At 41.8% G+C, this 14,750-nt stretch overlaps 1 protein-coding gene across 1 annotated transcript in view; it reads left to right on the plus strand.

The window, feature by feature from the left end:
- Positions 1 to 14,750, plus strand: part of DAGLB (diacylglycerol lipase beta) — a 95,275-nt gene that overhangs the window by 27,738 nt on the left and 52,787 nt on the right. Inside the window, exon 3 of the mRNA XM_053694656.1 lies at positions 9,207 to 9,381. Coding sequence (XP_053550631.1) covers positions 9,207 to 9,381 — 175 coding nt within the window. The remainder of the gene's footprint in view (positions 1 to 9,206; positions 9,382 to 14,750) is intronic.

Below are 14,750 nucleotides of genomic sequence, written 5' to 3' on the forward strand. Positions count from 1 at the left end.
AAGGTCGAGGGAGCGGTTTCTACTTTAAACAAACGCACCACTATACCCATAGAAGATAGTTGTGCTTTCAAAGATCCTATGGATAAAAAATTAGAAGGTTTGCTTAAAAAGATGTTTGTTCAGCAAGGTTACCTTCTACAACCAATTTCATGCATTGTCCCTGTCACTACAGCCGCGTGTTTCTGGTTCGATGAGCTAGTAAAGGCGATCGATAGTGATTCTCCTCCTTATGAGGAGATTATGAACAGAATCCGTGCTCTCAAATTGGCCAATTCTTTCACCCTAGACGCCACTTTGCAATTGGCTAGGTTAGCGGCGAAAAATTCTGGGTTTGCTATTGTGGCGCGCAGAGCGCTTTGGTTGAAATCTTGGTCAGCGGATGCGTCTTCCAAGAACAAACTACTTAACATTCCTTTCAAGGGGAAAACGCTGTTTGGCCCTGACTTGAAAGAGATTATCTCTGATATCACTGGGGGTAAGGGCCACGCCCTTCCTCAGGATAGGTCTTTCAAGGCCAAAAATAAACCTAATTTTCGTCCCTTTCGTAGAAACGGACCAGCCCCAAGTGCTACGTCCTCTAAGCAAGAGGGTAATACTTCTCAAGCCAAGCCAGCCTGGAGACCAATGCAAGGCTGGAACAAGGGAAAGCAGGCCAAGAAACCTGCCACTGCTACCAAGACAGCATGAAATGTTGGCCCCCGATCCGGGACCGGATCTGGTGGGGGGCAGACTCTCTCTCTTTGCTCAGGCTTGGGCAAGAGATGTTCTGGATCCTTGGGCACTAGAAATAGTCTCCCAAGGTTATCTTCTGGAATTCAAGGGGCTTCCCCCAAGGGGGAGGTTCCACAGGTCTCAATTGTCTTCAGACCATATAAAGAGACAGGCATTCTTACATTGTGTAGAAGACCTGTTAAAAATGGGAGTGATTCATCCTGTTCCATTAGGAGAACAAGGGATGGGGTTCTACTCCAATCTGTTCATAGTTCCCAAAAAAGAGGGAACGTTCAGACCAATCTTAGATCTCAAGATCTTAAACAAGTTTCTCAAGGTTCCATCGTTCAAAATGGAAACCATTCGAACAATTCTTCCTTCCATCCAGGAAGGTCAATTCATGACCACGGTGGATTTAAAGGATGCGTATCTACATATTCCTATCCACAAGGAACATCATCGGTTCCTAAGGTTCGCATTCCTGGACAAGCATTACCAGTTCGTGGCGCTTCCTTTCGGATTAGCCACTGCTCCAAGGATTTTCACAAAGGTACTAGGGTCCCTTCTAGCGGTACTAAGACCAAGGGGCATTGCAGTAGTTCCTTGCTTGGACGACATTCTGATTCAAGCGTCGTCCCTTCCTCAAGCAAAGGCTCACACGGACATAGTCCTGGCCTTTCTCAGATCTCACGGATGGAAAGTGAACGTGGAAAAGAGTTCTCTATCTCCGTCGACAAGGGTTCCCTTCTTGGGAACAATAATAGACTCCTTAGAAATGAGGATTTTTCTGACAGAGGCCAGAAAAACAAAACTTCTAAACTCTTGTCAAACACTTCATTCCGTTCCTCTTCCTTCCATAGCGCAGTGCATGGAAGTAATAGGTTTGATGGTAGCGGCAATGGACATAGTTCCTTTTGCGCGCATTCATCTAAGACCATTACAACTGTGCATGCTCAGTCAGTGGAATGGGGACTATACAGACTTGTCTCCGAAGATACAAGTAAATCAGAGGACCAGAGACTCACTCCGTTGGTGGCTGTCCCTGGACAACCTGTCACAAGGGATGACCTTCCGCAGACCAGAGTGGGTCATTGTCACGACCGACGCCAGTCTGATGGGCTGGGGCGCGGTCTGGGGACCCCTGAAAGCTCAGGGTCTTTGGTCTCGGGAAGAATCTCTTCTACCGATAAATATTCTGGAACTGAGAGCGATATTCAATGCTCTCAAGGCTTGGCCTCAGCTAGCAAAGGCCAAGTTCATACGGTTTCAATCAGACAACATGACGACTGTTGCGTACATCAACCATCAGGGGGGAACAAGGAGTTCCCTGGCGATGGAAGAAGTGACCAAAATCATTCAATGGGCGGAGACTCACTCCTGCCATCTATCTGCAATCCACATCCCAGGAGTGGAAAATTGGGAAGCGGATTTTCTGAGTCGTCAGACATTACATCCGGGGGAGTGGGAACTCCATCCGGAAATCTTTGCCCAAATTACTCAACTGTGGGGCATTCCAGACATGGATCTGATGGCCTCTCGTCAGAACTTCAAGGTTCCTTGCTACGGGTCCAGATCCAGGGATCCCAAGGCGACTCTAGTAGATGCACTAGTAGCACCTTGGACCTTCAAACTAGCTTATGTATTCCCGCCGTTTCCTCTCATCCCCAGGCTGGTAGCCAGGATCAATCAAGAGAGGGCGTCGGTGATCTTGATAGCTCCTGCGTGGCCACGCAGGACTTGGTATGCAGATCTGGTGAATATGTCATCGGCTCCACCATGGAAGCTACCTTTGAGACGAGACCTTCTTGTTCAAGGTCCGTTCGAACATCCGAATCTGGTCTCACTCCAGCTGACTGCTTGGAGATTGAACGCTTGATCTTATCAAAACGAGGGTTCTCAGATTCTGTTATTGATACTCTTGTTCAGGCCAGAAAGCCTGTAACTAGAAAAATTTACCACAAAATATGGAAAAAATATATCTGTTGGTGTGAATCTAAAGGATTCCCTTGGGACAAGGTAAAGATTCCTAAGATTCTATCCTTTCTTCAAGAAGGATTGGAGAAAGGTTTATCTGCAAGTTCCTTGAAGGGACAGATTTCTGCCTTGTCTGTGTTACTTCACAAAAAGCTGGCAGCTGTGCCAGATGTTCAAGCCTTTGTTCAGGCTCTGGTTAGAATCAAGCCTGTTTACAAACCTTTGACTCCTCCTTGGAGTCTCAACTTAGTTCTTTCAGTTCTTCAGGGGGTTCCGTTTGAACCCTTACATTCCGTTGATATTAAGTTATTATCTTGGAAAGTTTTGTTTTTGGTTGCAATTTCTTCTGCTAGAAGAGTTTCAGAATTATCTGCTCTGCAGTGTTCTCCTTATCTGGTGTTCCATGCAGATAAGGTGGTTTTACGTACTAAACCTGGTTTTCTTCCAAAAGTTGTTTCTAACAAAAACATTAACCAGGAGATAGTCGTACCTTCTTTGTGTCCGAAACCAGTTTCGAAGAAGGAACGTTTGTTGCACAATTTGGATGTTGTTCGCGCTCTAAAATTCTATTTAGATGCTACAAAGGATTTTAGACAAACATCTTCCTTGTTTGTTGTTTATTCTGGTAAAAGGAGAGGTCAAAAAGCAACTTCTACCTCTCTCTCTTTTTGGATTAAAAGCATCATCAGATTGGCTTATGTGACTGCCGGACGGCAGCCTCCTGAAAGAATCACAGCTCATTCCACTAGGGCTGTGGCTTCCACATGGGCCTTCAAGAACGAGGCTTCTGTTGATCAGATATGTAGGGCAGCGACTTGGTCTTCACTGCACACTTTTACCAAATTTTACAAGTTTGATACTTTTGCTTCTTCTGAGGCTATTTTTGGGAGAAAGGTTTTGCAAGCCGTGGTGCCTTCCATTTAGGTGACCTGATTTGCTCCCTCCCTTCATCCGTGTCCTAAAGCTTTGGTATTGGTTCCCACAAGTAAGGATGACGCCGTGGACCGGACACACCTATGTTGGAGAAAACAGAATTTATGTTTACCTGATAAATTACTTTCTCCAACGGTGTGTCCGGTCCACGGCCCGCCCTGGTTTTTTAATCAGGTCTGATAATTTATTTTCTTTAACTACAGTCACCACGGTATCATATGGTTTCTCCTATGCAAATATTCCTCCTTAACGTCGGTCGAATGACTGGGGTAGGCGGAGCCTAGGAGGGATCATGTGACCAGCTTTGCTGGGCTCTTTGCCATTTCCTGTTGGGGAGGAGAATATCCCACAAGTAAGGATGACGCCGTGGACCGGACACACCGTTGGAGAAAGTAATTTATCAGGTAAACATAAATTCTGTTTTCTCTGAATTATATAAAAATTGTCCAAACCTTTTGGTATCCGCCATTATTTATTTTAAATGTAATAGAACAGAGACTTCACTTTTGATATATGACTTCACATATTACTTTTAAAGGGACATGAAAAACAAAAAAATTCTTTCATAATTCAGATATAATTTTTAAAACTTGATAATTCAAATTGGAAAGTTGTTTAAAATTATATGTTTTATCTAAATCATGAAATTAAAATTTAGGTTTTTATATCCCTTTAAACAGTAAAACAACTGAGAATGGCACGGACAAAAATATTGGTACTTTAAACCTAATATTTTGTATCATGGCCTTTGGAGACAATTACTGCAATCAAGCGCTTTCTGTAGCTCTGATGAAGATTTTTACACTTTTTTCGAATGGGATATTGTCCCATTCTTCTTGAGCAAACTACTTGAGTCCAGCTTGATGGGTGCCTTTTCCCAACTGCGAGTTTCAGTTCTTTCCACAGATGTTAGATAGGATTCAGATCTGGACTCATAGACGGTCACTTTGGAATGGTCCAATGTTTTCTTCCTATCCATTCTTGGGTGGACCCATGACCTGCGACTGAGACATAGCTGTCTGACACTGGGCAGAATGTTTTGCTTCAGGATGCCTTGATAGTCTTCTGATTTCACCGTACTCGGCACAGACTATAGGCACCCAGCACAGACTATAGGCACCCAGCACAGACTATAGGCACCCAGCACAGACTATAGGCACCCAGCACAGACTATAGGCACCCAGAGGCAGCAAAGCAGCCCTAAAACATCACTGAGCCGCCTCCATGTTTCATGGTAAAGATGCTGTTTTCTTTTTTCTTTCTGTAAACACAGAGTTGGGATTTGCCAAAAAAGCTCCACTTTTGTTTCATCTGTCCAAAGGACATTCTTCCTGAAGGATCGTGGCAACATACATTTTAGCAAACTCCAGTCTGGCTTTTTTGTGTTTCTCTCATAAAATGCAACAGTACCAATACTTTCAGCCACGTCTGTGTGTAGACGTGTCACGCATGCATATATGTCAATAATTTATTGCATTGAACAATTATTGAATACTGATGTTCCTGATCTCCTGGTTTGGGGCAGTAGTAAATTAGGCTTTGATTTAAAGGGACAGTCTAATAAAAAATAAACTTTCATGATACAGATAGGGCATCTAATTTTAAAACAACTTTCCAATTTACTTTTATCATCAATTCTGCTTTGTTCTCTTGGTATTCTTAGTTGAAGGCTAAACCTAGGTAGGCTCATATGCTAATTTTGTAGCCCTTGAAGGCCGCCTCTTATCTGAATGAAATTTGACAGTTTTTTAGAAATAGAGGGTGTTAGTTTGTGTGTGCCATATAGATAACATTGTGCTCATGCACATGGAGTTACCTAGGAGTCAGCACTGATTGGCTAAAATGCAAGTCTGTCAAAAGAACTAAAATAAGGGAGCAGTCTGCAGAGGCTTAGATACAAGGTGAGCAGAGAGGTAAAAAGTATATTTCTATAACAGTGTTGGTTATGCAAAACTGACAATTGGTAATAAAGGCATTATTTATCTTTATAAACAATAACAATTCTGGTGTAGACTGTCCCTTTAAGCAATCACTGTAGCATATTGCAGCGTGAGATACATTTTCTCATACTTAAAGGGACACTGAACCCAAATTTCTTCTTTCACGATTCAGATAGAGGATGAAATTTTAAGCAACTTTATAATTTACTCCTATTCTCTTGGTATCTTTATTTGAAATGCAAAAATGTAAGTTTAGATGCCGGCCCATATTTGTTGAACAACCTGGGTTGTTCTTGCTGATTGGTGGATAAATTCACCCACCAATAAAAAAAGTGCTGTCCAGAGGTCTGAACCAATAAAAAAAAGCTTAGATGCCTTCTTTTTCAAATAAAGATAGCAAGAGAAGGAAGAAAAAATGATAATAGGAGTAAATTAGAAAGTTGCTTAAAATTGATGCTCTATCCGAATCATTACAGTAAAAAAATTGGGTTCAGTGTCCCTTTAAAGGGACTTGATACTTACAAAAAATGCTGTATATGAAAGAGCAGCAGTTACACATTTTAAAATTTTGTTTGCATGAAGAAGAAAAAAAACGTTTAGTAAGAGCTTCAATTTAAAGCGGAGCTAAGTGCATGATTGTGTATCAAGCCTGGGATTGGTTGTCAGGGACAACTCCCACAGAAGAAGTTGCTTAAAGGGACATAATACTCATATGCTAAATCACTTGAAACTGATGCAGTGTAACTAAAAAGCTGACAGGAAAATATCACCTGAGCATCTCTATGTAAAAAAGGAAGATATTTTACCTCACAATTTCCTCAGCTCAGCAGAGTAAGTTCTGTGTAAAAAGTTATACTCAGCTGCTCCCAGCTGCAGGTAAAAAAATTAAAGAAATGAAGAAATGAACAGCAGCCAATCGGCATCAGCAGTGCTGAGGTCATGAACTCTTACTGTGATCTCATGAGATTTGACTTAACTCTCATGAGATTTCATAGTAAACTTCCTTTACCTGATTGGTGAAATAATATGAGATTTCACGAAGCTCATCCCTTCAGTTGTCCCGGGACAGACATACTGATATGCTGCTTAAAAATCCTTTACAATGGGATGTGGCTACTGAGGAACTTTTGAGGTAAAATATCTTTCTTTTTTACATAGAGATGTTCAGGAGATATTTTATAGTCAGCTTTTTACAGCTATGCTGCATCACTTTCAAGTGTTTAAACATTTGGGTATTATGGCCCTTTAATGCAGCACTAGGACATCCATTCATTTAGTTATTTACACATTTGGAAACAATAGAACATTGTTTAATATGAATGAGGCGCACCAGTCTTTCTAGAAGCAGAACTGAAACAATATTTATAGATCTTTTAGAGCAACAAGCAGGAAGATTATTGCAGCGTTTTGCACATCTCATTTTTGTTTAGAAATTGTGCTAAAGAGGCCAAACAGCAAATTCTTTAACCTGTGTTTTCTTAATGCTGTAAATTGTCTAAATCGCTATTTGTTTTGCATCATTTGCAGGTTACAGATTGTGCTCTTCTGCCTCTGTAACAAGCAACATATTTACACACAAGCGAGGCATTTTAATGTCCTTATAACTTAACCTGTTCTTTACATTTAAGATGAAATGTTTCTTTAAAGTGTTTTAATATCTATTGCATTACTGACACAGACTGTCATAAGGTAAAAGATAAGAGATGTATAGAAACCAGTAAAGGGGGAGGGTGACTCTCCCCCTGCCATTGCCTGCGCTCTTGGTCTGTTCCCCACACTCCCCCTGCCATTGCCTGCGCTCTTGGTCTCTCCCCCACACTCCCCCTGCCATTGTCTGCACTCTTGGTCTGTTCCCCACACTCCCCCTGCCATTGCTTGCACTCTTGGTCTGTTCCCCACACTCCCCCTGCCATTGTCTGCACTCTTGGTCTTTTCCCCACACTCCCCCTGCCATTGCCTGCGCTCTTGGTCTGTTCCCCACACTACCTCTGCCATCGCTTGCTCTCTTGGTCTGTTCCCCACACTCCCCCTGCCATTGCCTGCGCTCTTGGTCTGTTCCCCACACTCCCCCTGCCATTGTCTGCACTCTTGGTCTTTTCCCCACACTCCCCCTGCCATTGCCTGCGCTCTTGGTCTGTTCCCCACACTCCCCCTGCCATTGCCTGCGCTCTTGGTCTGTTCCCCACACTCCCTCTGCCATCGCTTGCTCTCTTGGTCTGTTCCCCACACTCCCCCTGCCATTGCCTGTGCTCTTGGTCTGTTCCCCACACTCCCTCTGCCATCGCTTGGTCTGTTCCCCACACTCCCCCTGCCATTGCCTGCACTCTTGGTCTGTTCCCCACACTCCCTCTGCCATCGCTTGCACTCTTGGTCTGTTCCCCACAATACCCCTGCCATTGCCTGCGCTCTTGGTCTGTTCCCCACACTCCCTCTGCCATCGCTTGCTCTCTTGGTCTGTTCCCCACACTCCCCCTGTCATTGCCTGCGCTCTTGGTCTGTTCCCCACACTCCCCCTGCCATTGTCTGCACTCTTGGTCTTTTCCCCACACTCCCCCTGCCATTGCCTGCGCTCTTGGTCTGTTCCCCACACTCCCTCTGCCATCGCTTGCTCTCTTGGTCTGTTCCCCACACTCCCCCTGCCATTGCCTGTGCTCTTGGTCTGTTCCCCACACTCCCTCTGCCATCGCTTGCACTCTTGGTCTCTCTCCCACACTCCCTCTGCCATCGCTTGCACTCTTGGTCTCTCTCCCACACTCCCTCTGCCGTCGCTTGCACACTCCCCCTGCCATCGCCTGCGCTCGCTTGCACACTCCGCCTGCCATCACCTCTGTTCCAGGTTTTACCATCACCTGAGCTCTTAGTCTCGATCGCACACTCCCCCCTACCATCACCTGAGCTCTTGATCTCTCTCCCACACTCCACCCTACTATTGCCTGAGCTCTTGGTCTCGCTCCCACACTCCCCCTACCATCACCTGCGCTCTTTGTCTCGCTCCCACACTCCCTCTACCATCAGCTGCACTCTTGGTCTCTCTCCCATACTCCCCCCTACCATTGCCTGCACTTTTGGTCTCTCTCCCACACTCGCCCCTACCATTGCCTGCGCATTTGTTCTCTCTCCCACACTCACCCCTACCATCGCCTGCGCTCTTGGTCTCGCTCACACACTCACCCTACCATCGCCTTTGCTCTTTGTCTCTCACACACTCCCCCTACCATCGCCTGCTCTCTTGGTCTCGCTTACACACTCCTATCCCTGCCATCTTGGTCTCTGTCCCACACTCCCCCTGACATCTTTTGGGCTCTTGGTCTCGCTCGCTTGCACACACTCCCCCTGCCATCGCCTGCGGTCCTGGTCTCGCTCACACACTCCCACTGCCATCGCCTGCAGTCCTGGTCTCGCTTGCACACTCCCCCTGCCATCGCCTGCGCTCGCTCGGCCTGCCATCACCTCTGTTCCAGGTTTTGCTTGCATGCCTCTTGCAACCAGCTACCCCTATGGTCTCACTTGTTAGTTTTATAACCGTTACTCATTTTTTATTACATTGTGCAGGAGTATATAATAGGAAGCCTCTGGCACAGCAAGTGTTAAGATGATGTGAACTTTTTCTAATTTCCTTTTTTTTTTTTTTTTTTTTTTTTTTTGTAGGTACAATCGCTAACCCAGGGCCCAGGAAGTGTATGCCCAAGCTGGTGTACGTGCGCCTTGCCCTCTATTTGCCAGAGTTTGTGTGGGGAGTTTTGGGAGCTATATGGGTGTCAGATAATCACGTTTTGTGTGATAAAGCTCTGGTGCATGTAATTCTGGTCACCGTGATTGCAAGGTAACTTTTCTTAGCTCTTCCAGTTATTACACTTTCCTTTTAAGTAAATAACTCTTTATTATCAATCTCATCACTGCGCAATATAATGCAGTATTTACCGTAAATGTAAAGTCGGAGAAAGTGGTTGTGGGCAATAAAATCCCCAATTTTTTCTTTTTTGATTTAGATATAACAAACAAGTTCCCAGTTTACTTCTGCTTCAAATTTGCTTAATTCTCTTAGTATATTTTGTTAATAAGCAGAAAGTAAATCTCTAGAAGGGGCAAAACCAGTAAGTCTCAGGGATATGTGAGCTGTTTCCTATGATAACTACTGAAAATCTCTGGAATTCACAATATCATGAGGGAGCCTAATATTAGTGTGAGAAAACAAGACGCTGGTAACACTTGTCAGTTTGGTGCCAAAACAAATCAAAGTGAAATGTTTTCAGTGCAGTTTAGCTTGTATAGTAAACTAGAAGCAAAGACATACATTTTCTGTCAATTTAGTGAGAAAATGTTAACAGCATCCAACTGATGAAATAAATCAGTAAGACTTGCAGGTGTAACTAGCTTAGCAAATATAAAGAGAGTAGAGAGAACTACAGACCTTCTCATGGATTTTTTCTTTATACCGGCTTAAACTGAAACTACGGTACTTCACATAGAAAAAAATACAAACTACAAATTAATTTCTAAAATATAAATGTACACAAAATGATTATAATTAGTTGGAACACACAAACAAGTACAAACACAATTTTTACAGATTGCAATTCTTAAATACATTGTTATATAAAAAGTACAGTGATTTGCAACCTTTTTTTTGCCGTGGCACACTTTTTTACATTATAAAATCCTGTGGCACACCACCATCCCAATATTTTACAAAATCACACATTGTAGCCTAATACAGGATATATATACAGTGTGTGTGTGTGTGTGTGTATATATATATATATATACACACACTGTACTGTGCTGTCATGCCATGCCTCCTACAAACTATACATGACATTTTGACATTCATTCACAAACAATCATAATGATTGTCAGTCTGCCGCGGCACACCTGAGGATCTCTCACGGCACACTAGCTGAAAAACACTGCTATAGAGTCATGTGAAAAAGAAAGTACACCCCCTTTGAATTCTATGATTTTATGTACCAGGACATAACAATATCTGGTCCTTAGCAGGTTTTAAAATGAGGTAAATACAACCTCAGATGAACAACAACACTTATTACAACATATTACACTGTTTAGCCACAATGGAGGGGCCATATGTGACAAACTACATCCTTACTGCTTCTATAGGAATTAGGAAGCTAAGTAGCAGCCAGGTGCTGCTAATCAAATGTCCTTGATTAAATGATCATCAGCAAGTGTGACAACCTCTATAAAAGCCGAAGTTTTAGCAGTTTGCTGGTCTGGTACATTCAGGTGTGGTTTAGCACAATGCCAAGGAGGAAAGACATCAGCAATGATCTTAGAGAAGAAATTGTTGCTGCCCTTCAATTTGGGAATTGTCCATTATTCTACAGTGAGAAAGATTATTCACAAGTGGAAAACATTCAAGACCGTTGCCAATCTTCCCAGGAGTAGACGTCCCAGAGCAAATTCGCCCCACGGTCAGACTGCAATGCTCAGAGAAATTACATCTCAGACTCTACAGGCCTCAGCTAGCAAAGTTCATGACAGTAAAATTAGAAAAAGACTGAACAAGTATGGTTTGTATGGAAGGGTTGCCAGGAGAAAGCCTCTTCTATTTAAAAAGAACATGGCAGCATGTCTTAGGTTTGCAAAATTACATCTGAACAACCGCAAGACTTCTGGAACAATGTTCTTTTGGCCAGACAAGACCAAAGTGGAGATATTTGGCCATAATGCACAGCACCACGTTTGGAGAAAACAGAACACCGCATATCAGCACTAACGCTTCCTACCAACTGTCAAGCACGGTGGTGGTGGGGTGATGATGTGGGCTAGCTTTGCAGCCACAGGACCTGGGCACCTTGCAGTCATTGAGTCGACCATGAACTCCTCTGTTTACCAAAGTATTCTAGAGTCAAATGTGAGGCCATCTGTCCGACAGCTAAAGCTTGGCCGAAATTGGGTCATGCAACCAGACAATGATCCCAAGCACACCAGCAAATCTACAACAGAATGGCTGAAAAAGAAAAGAATCAAGGTGTTGCAATGGCCCAGTCAAAGTCCAGACCTCTACCCAAATTGAAATGCTGTGGCGGGACCTTAAGAGAAATATGCATAATGCCCACAAACCTTAATGAACTGAAGCAACGTTGTAAAGAAGAGCGGGCCAAAATTCCTCAACAACAATGTGATAACGATTACTTCAAGTTATTGCTGCTAAAGGTGGTTCTACAAGCTATTTACTTAGTTTTTCACACATGGCTTCTCTCATTTTGGCTTTGTGTTAAATAAATCATGACATGGTGTAATATTGTCATGTGTTGTTCATCTGAGGTTGTATTTACCTAATTTTTAATACCTGCTAAGGGCCAGATTATTTTTATTATGTACTTTTATAAGTAAACCGTGGAATTCAAAGAGGGTGTACTATCTTTTTCACTTGACTGTATAATAAAGTGTATAATACAAAATCCGTAGCTTACAGGTAAACGGACATAAACCTGCAATAAGAAAATGCTCTAATCCCTTAGAATATTTTTTTTTTTTTTATATTTATTTATTTATATCCAACAAAGTATACTAACATATAAGAACACCATATGTAAGAGAAAAAGAAAAACAGAAACAATCAACTCTGCGTTCTAATTATACAAGTTTTAGGTAATTCACCCATATTTAACATCATAACAGAAAACATAAACTGAATATGAGCATAGGAACCTCAAACCTTTAAACATTAATTAGCTGAAGCCTGCCCAAAAAATAAAGTAACATTCCTTCTTTGCATTTATAAACTATACCCTGTTGGATTATTTTAATATTTTAACCCAAACGTAAAAAAAAGAGAAAAAAAAAAAGAATAAAACTTAATAAACAAACAAAAACAACATAAATCGAGAAAAAAAAAAAAAAAAAGTTATATAAAAAAAAAAAAATAGAATAAACCCCATCACCACCTCCCTAAAAGAACTAGTTCAGAGTTACGTAGATGATATATCAAGCACTCCCTTTCAGCCGGGGGAAATATTTTTACAAATGCTGACCATTTGAGGAAAAACCTAGAAATGTCATTGTCATTATCAATATTAACATTATATTGTTCCAGAATACATTGCTTTTTTAAGCAGTTTTTAATTTCAGAAATACTGGGACCCGTACTCATTTTCCATTTTTTAAAAATGAGGTATCTAACAGCCAGTATGGTTACATTTATCAATTTAATGTTAAGCTGCTTGTCTTCTGGTCTAGAAAAAAGAAAAATTACATTCATGTCTGAAAGATTTAATGAGGGGAGATCAAGTACTTTACAAAGCCAAAATTGAACTTTACACCAAACGTTCCTAATTTTCGGGCAGGTCCATAACATATGCAGAAGATCTGCAGAAAGAAGTGAACACTTAGGACAACTAGTAAAAGTCGATTTGCCACATTTTGTTCCCTTTTCTGGTGTAAAATATGTCCTATGTAAGAGCTTAACATGGGATTCCCTCCATGTAGACGACAGAGTTGTCCTAGCCACCTCTTGAATTGAAAGAGAGGGTGTTTTGGAATCAACTTCTTTAGATAAGAGTTTGGCCCAACTCTCCGCGATTTTATCTATATTAATTGTACCTCTATCTGACACCAGAATCGTATAGCATGGGGAGATTGACATAATTCCATTTTTTGTCAAGGTAAGCCACTTATCCAACTGCCCCAGTGACCAGTTCCATCCATGTTCATTTGTTAACTTCAAAACATAATGTCTGGCTTGGAGATAGGCATAGAAATTTCTGTGAGGGAGATTATATTGCAATCTAAGCGTATCAAATGTTTTGATACACCCTTCTTCTATATCAAGCAACTGGAAGGCATTAGCAATTCCTCGAGTGTTCCATTTTGAAAAAATCAAGGAAGGTGTACCCTCTTGAAATTGTGGATTCCCTACAAATGGCAAATATCGAGATACATGATAATCTAATCCTAGCAAATTACATATTTTTTTCCAAGCCAGAACTATATTATATATAGTTTTATATTTTCTAATTCGAGATGGAATATCGGTCGTATCCATATGTATAAGTGCCACCGGTGAAACGGGATGCATAATGCTAATCTCCAAGTCATTATTTGTCACATAGTTACGCTGAAATAACCAGTCTGCTACAGTACGTATTAAAAAGACATAATTATATGCCCTCAGGTCAGGTAAAGCCAAACCTCCAGCTCCCAATGGGAAGGAAAGTTTTATAAGTGACATTCTGGGCTTCCTTTCCTGCCATAGGAAGGTTCGGAGAGATGAATTGAATAAATTAATATCCTTCTTTTTTAAAAGCAAGGGGATATTCTGAAGAACGTAGAGTATTTTAGGTAGGAGGATCATTTTATATACTGCTATACGTCCGGATAACGATAGAGGTAAATTCTGCCAGTTTTTAAAAGCTACTTTAGCTTTATTTAAAACAGGGAGGACAGTCAACGAGTACCAAGTATCAGGGTTACTGGAAATATTTATACCCAGGTATTTAAATGAATCATTCACTATAGAAAAAGGTATATTTGTGGGAGAATTTTTTGTCTGCCTAACCCAGAGGAGTTCGGATTTACTTATGTTTACCTTATATCCTGAGAAAGAGCCAAACTGTTGTATAATTACCAAGAGAGTTGGTAGATTCTTATGTAAGTTAGCTAAATAAAGAAGGATATCATCCGCGTATAGCGCTATTCTTAATTCCCGTCCGGCAATCATAATCCCCTCGAGCCTCTGTCTTATCATTATAGCAAGGGGTTCGATAGCGATATTGAAAAGGAGTGGGGACAGGGGGCACCCCTGCCTTGTTCCCCTCTGTAGAGTTATTTCTAGAGACAATTGACCATTAACTATTAATCTAGTGGAAGCTGTATGATATAGCTTTTCAACGAAGTTTGTAAAGTTGCCCTTCAATCCAAACTGTTCTAAGGACATTAGAAGATGATCATGGTGGATTGAATCAAAGGCCTTTTCGGCGTCTATGGCTAATATTGCCATGTCTGTCTCACTTTCCTCACCCATTTGATCAGAGCACTGGGTGTTAGAAAAAAAATCTAAAGTAAGCAGGAGTTCCCTTATCTTAGCAGCAGAGTTCCTATTTCTCATGAATCCCGCCTGATCCGTATTGATAATAGAAGGGAGAAGGGACTGCAGCCTCTGTGCCAGAATTGTAGTTAGCAGTTTATAATCCGTATTCATGAGGGCAATTGGTCTATAGGATTCTATCG

This window comes from Bombina bombina, chromosome 11 (genome assembly GCF_027579735.1).
Source record: "Bombina bombina isolate aBomBom1 chromosome 11, aBomBom1.pri, whole genome shotgun sequence".
Taxonomy (NCBI): Eukaryota; Metazoa; Chordata; class Amphibia; order Anura; family Bombinatoridae; genus Bombina; species Bombina bombina.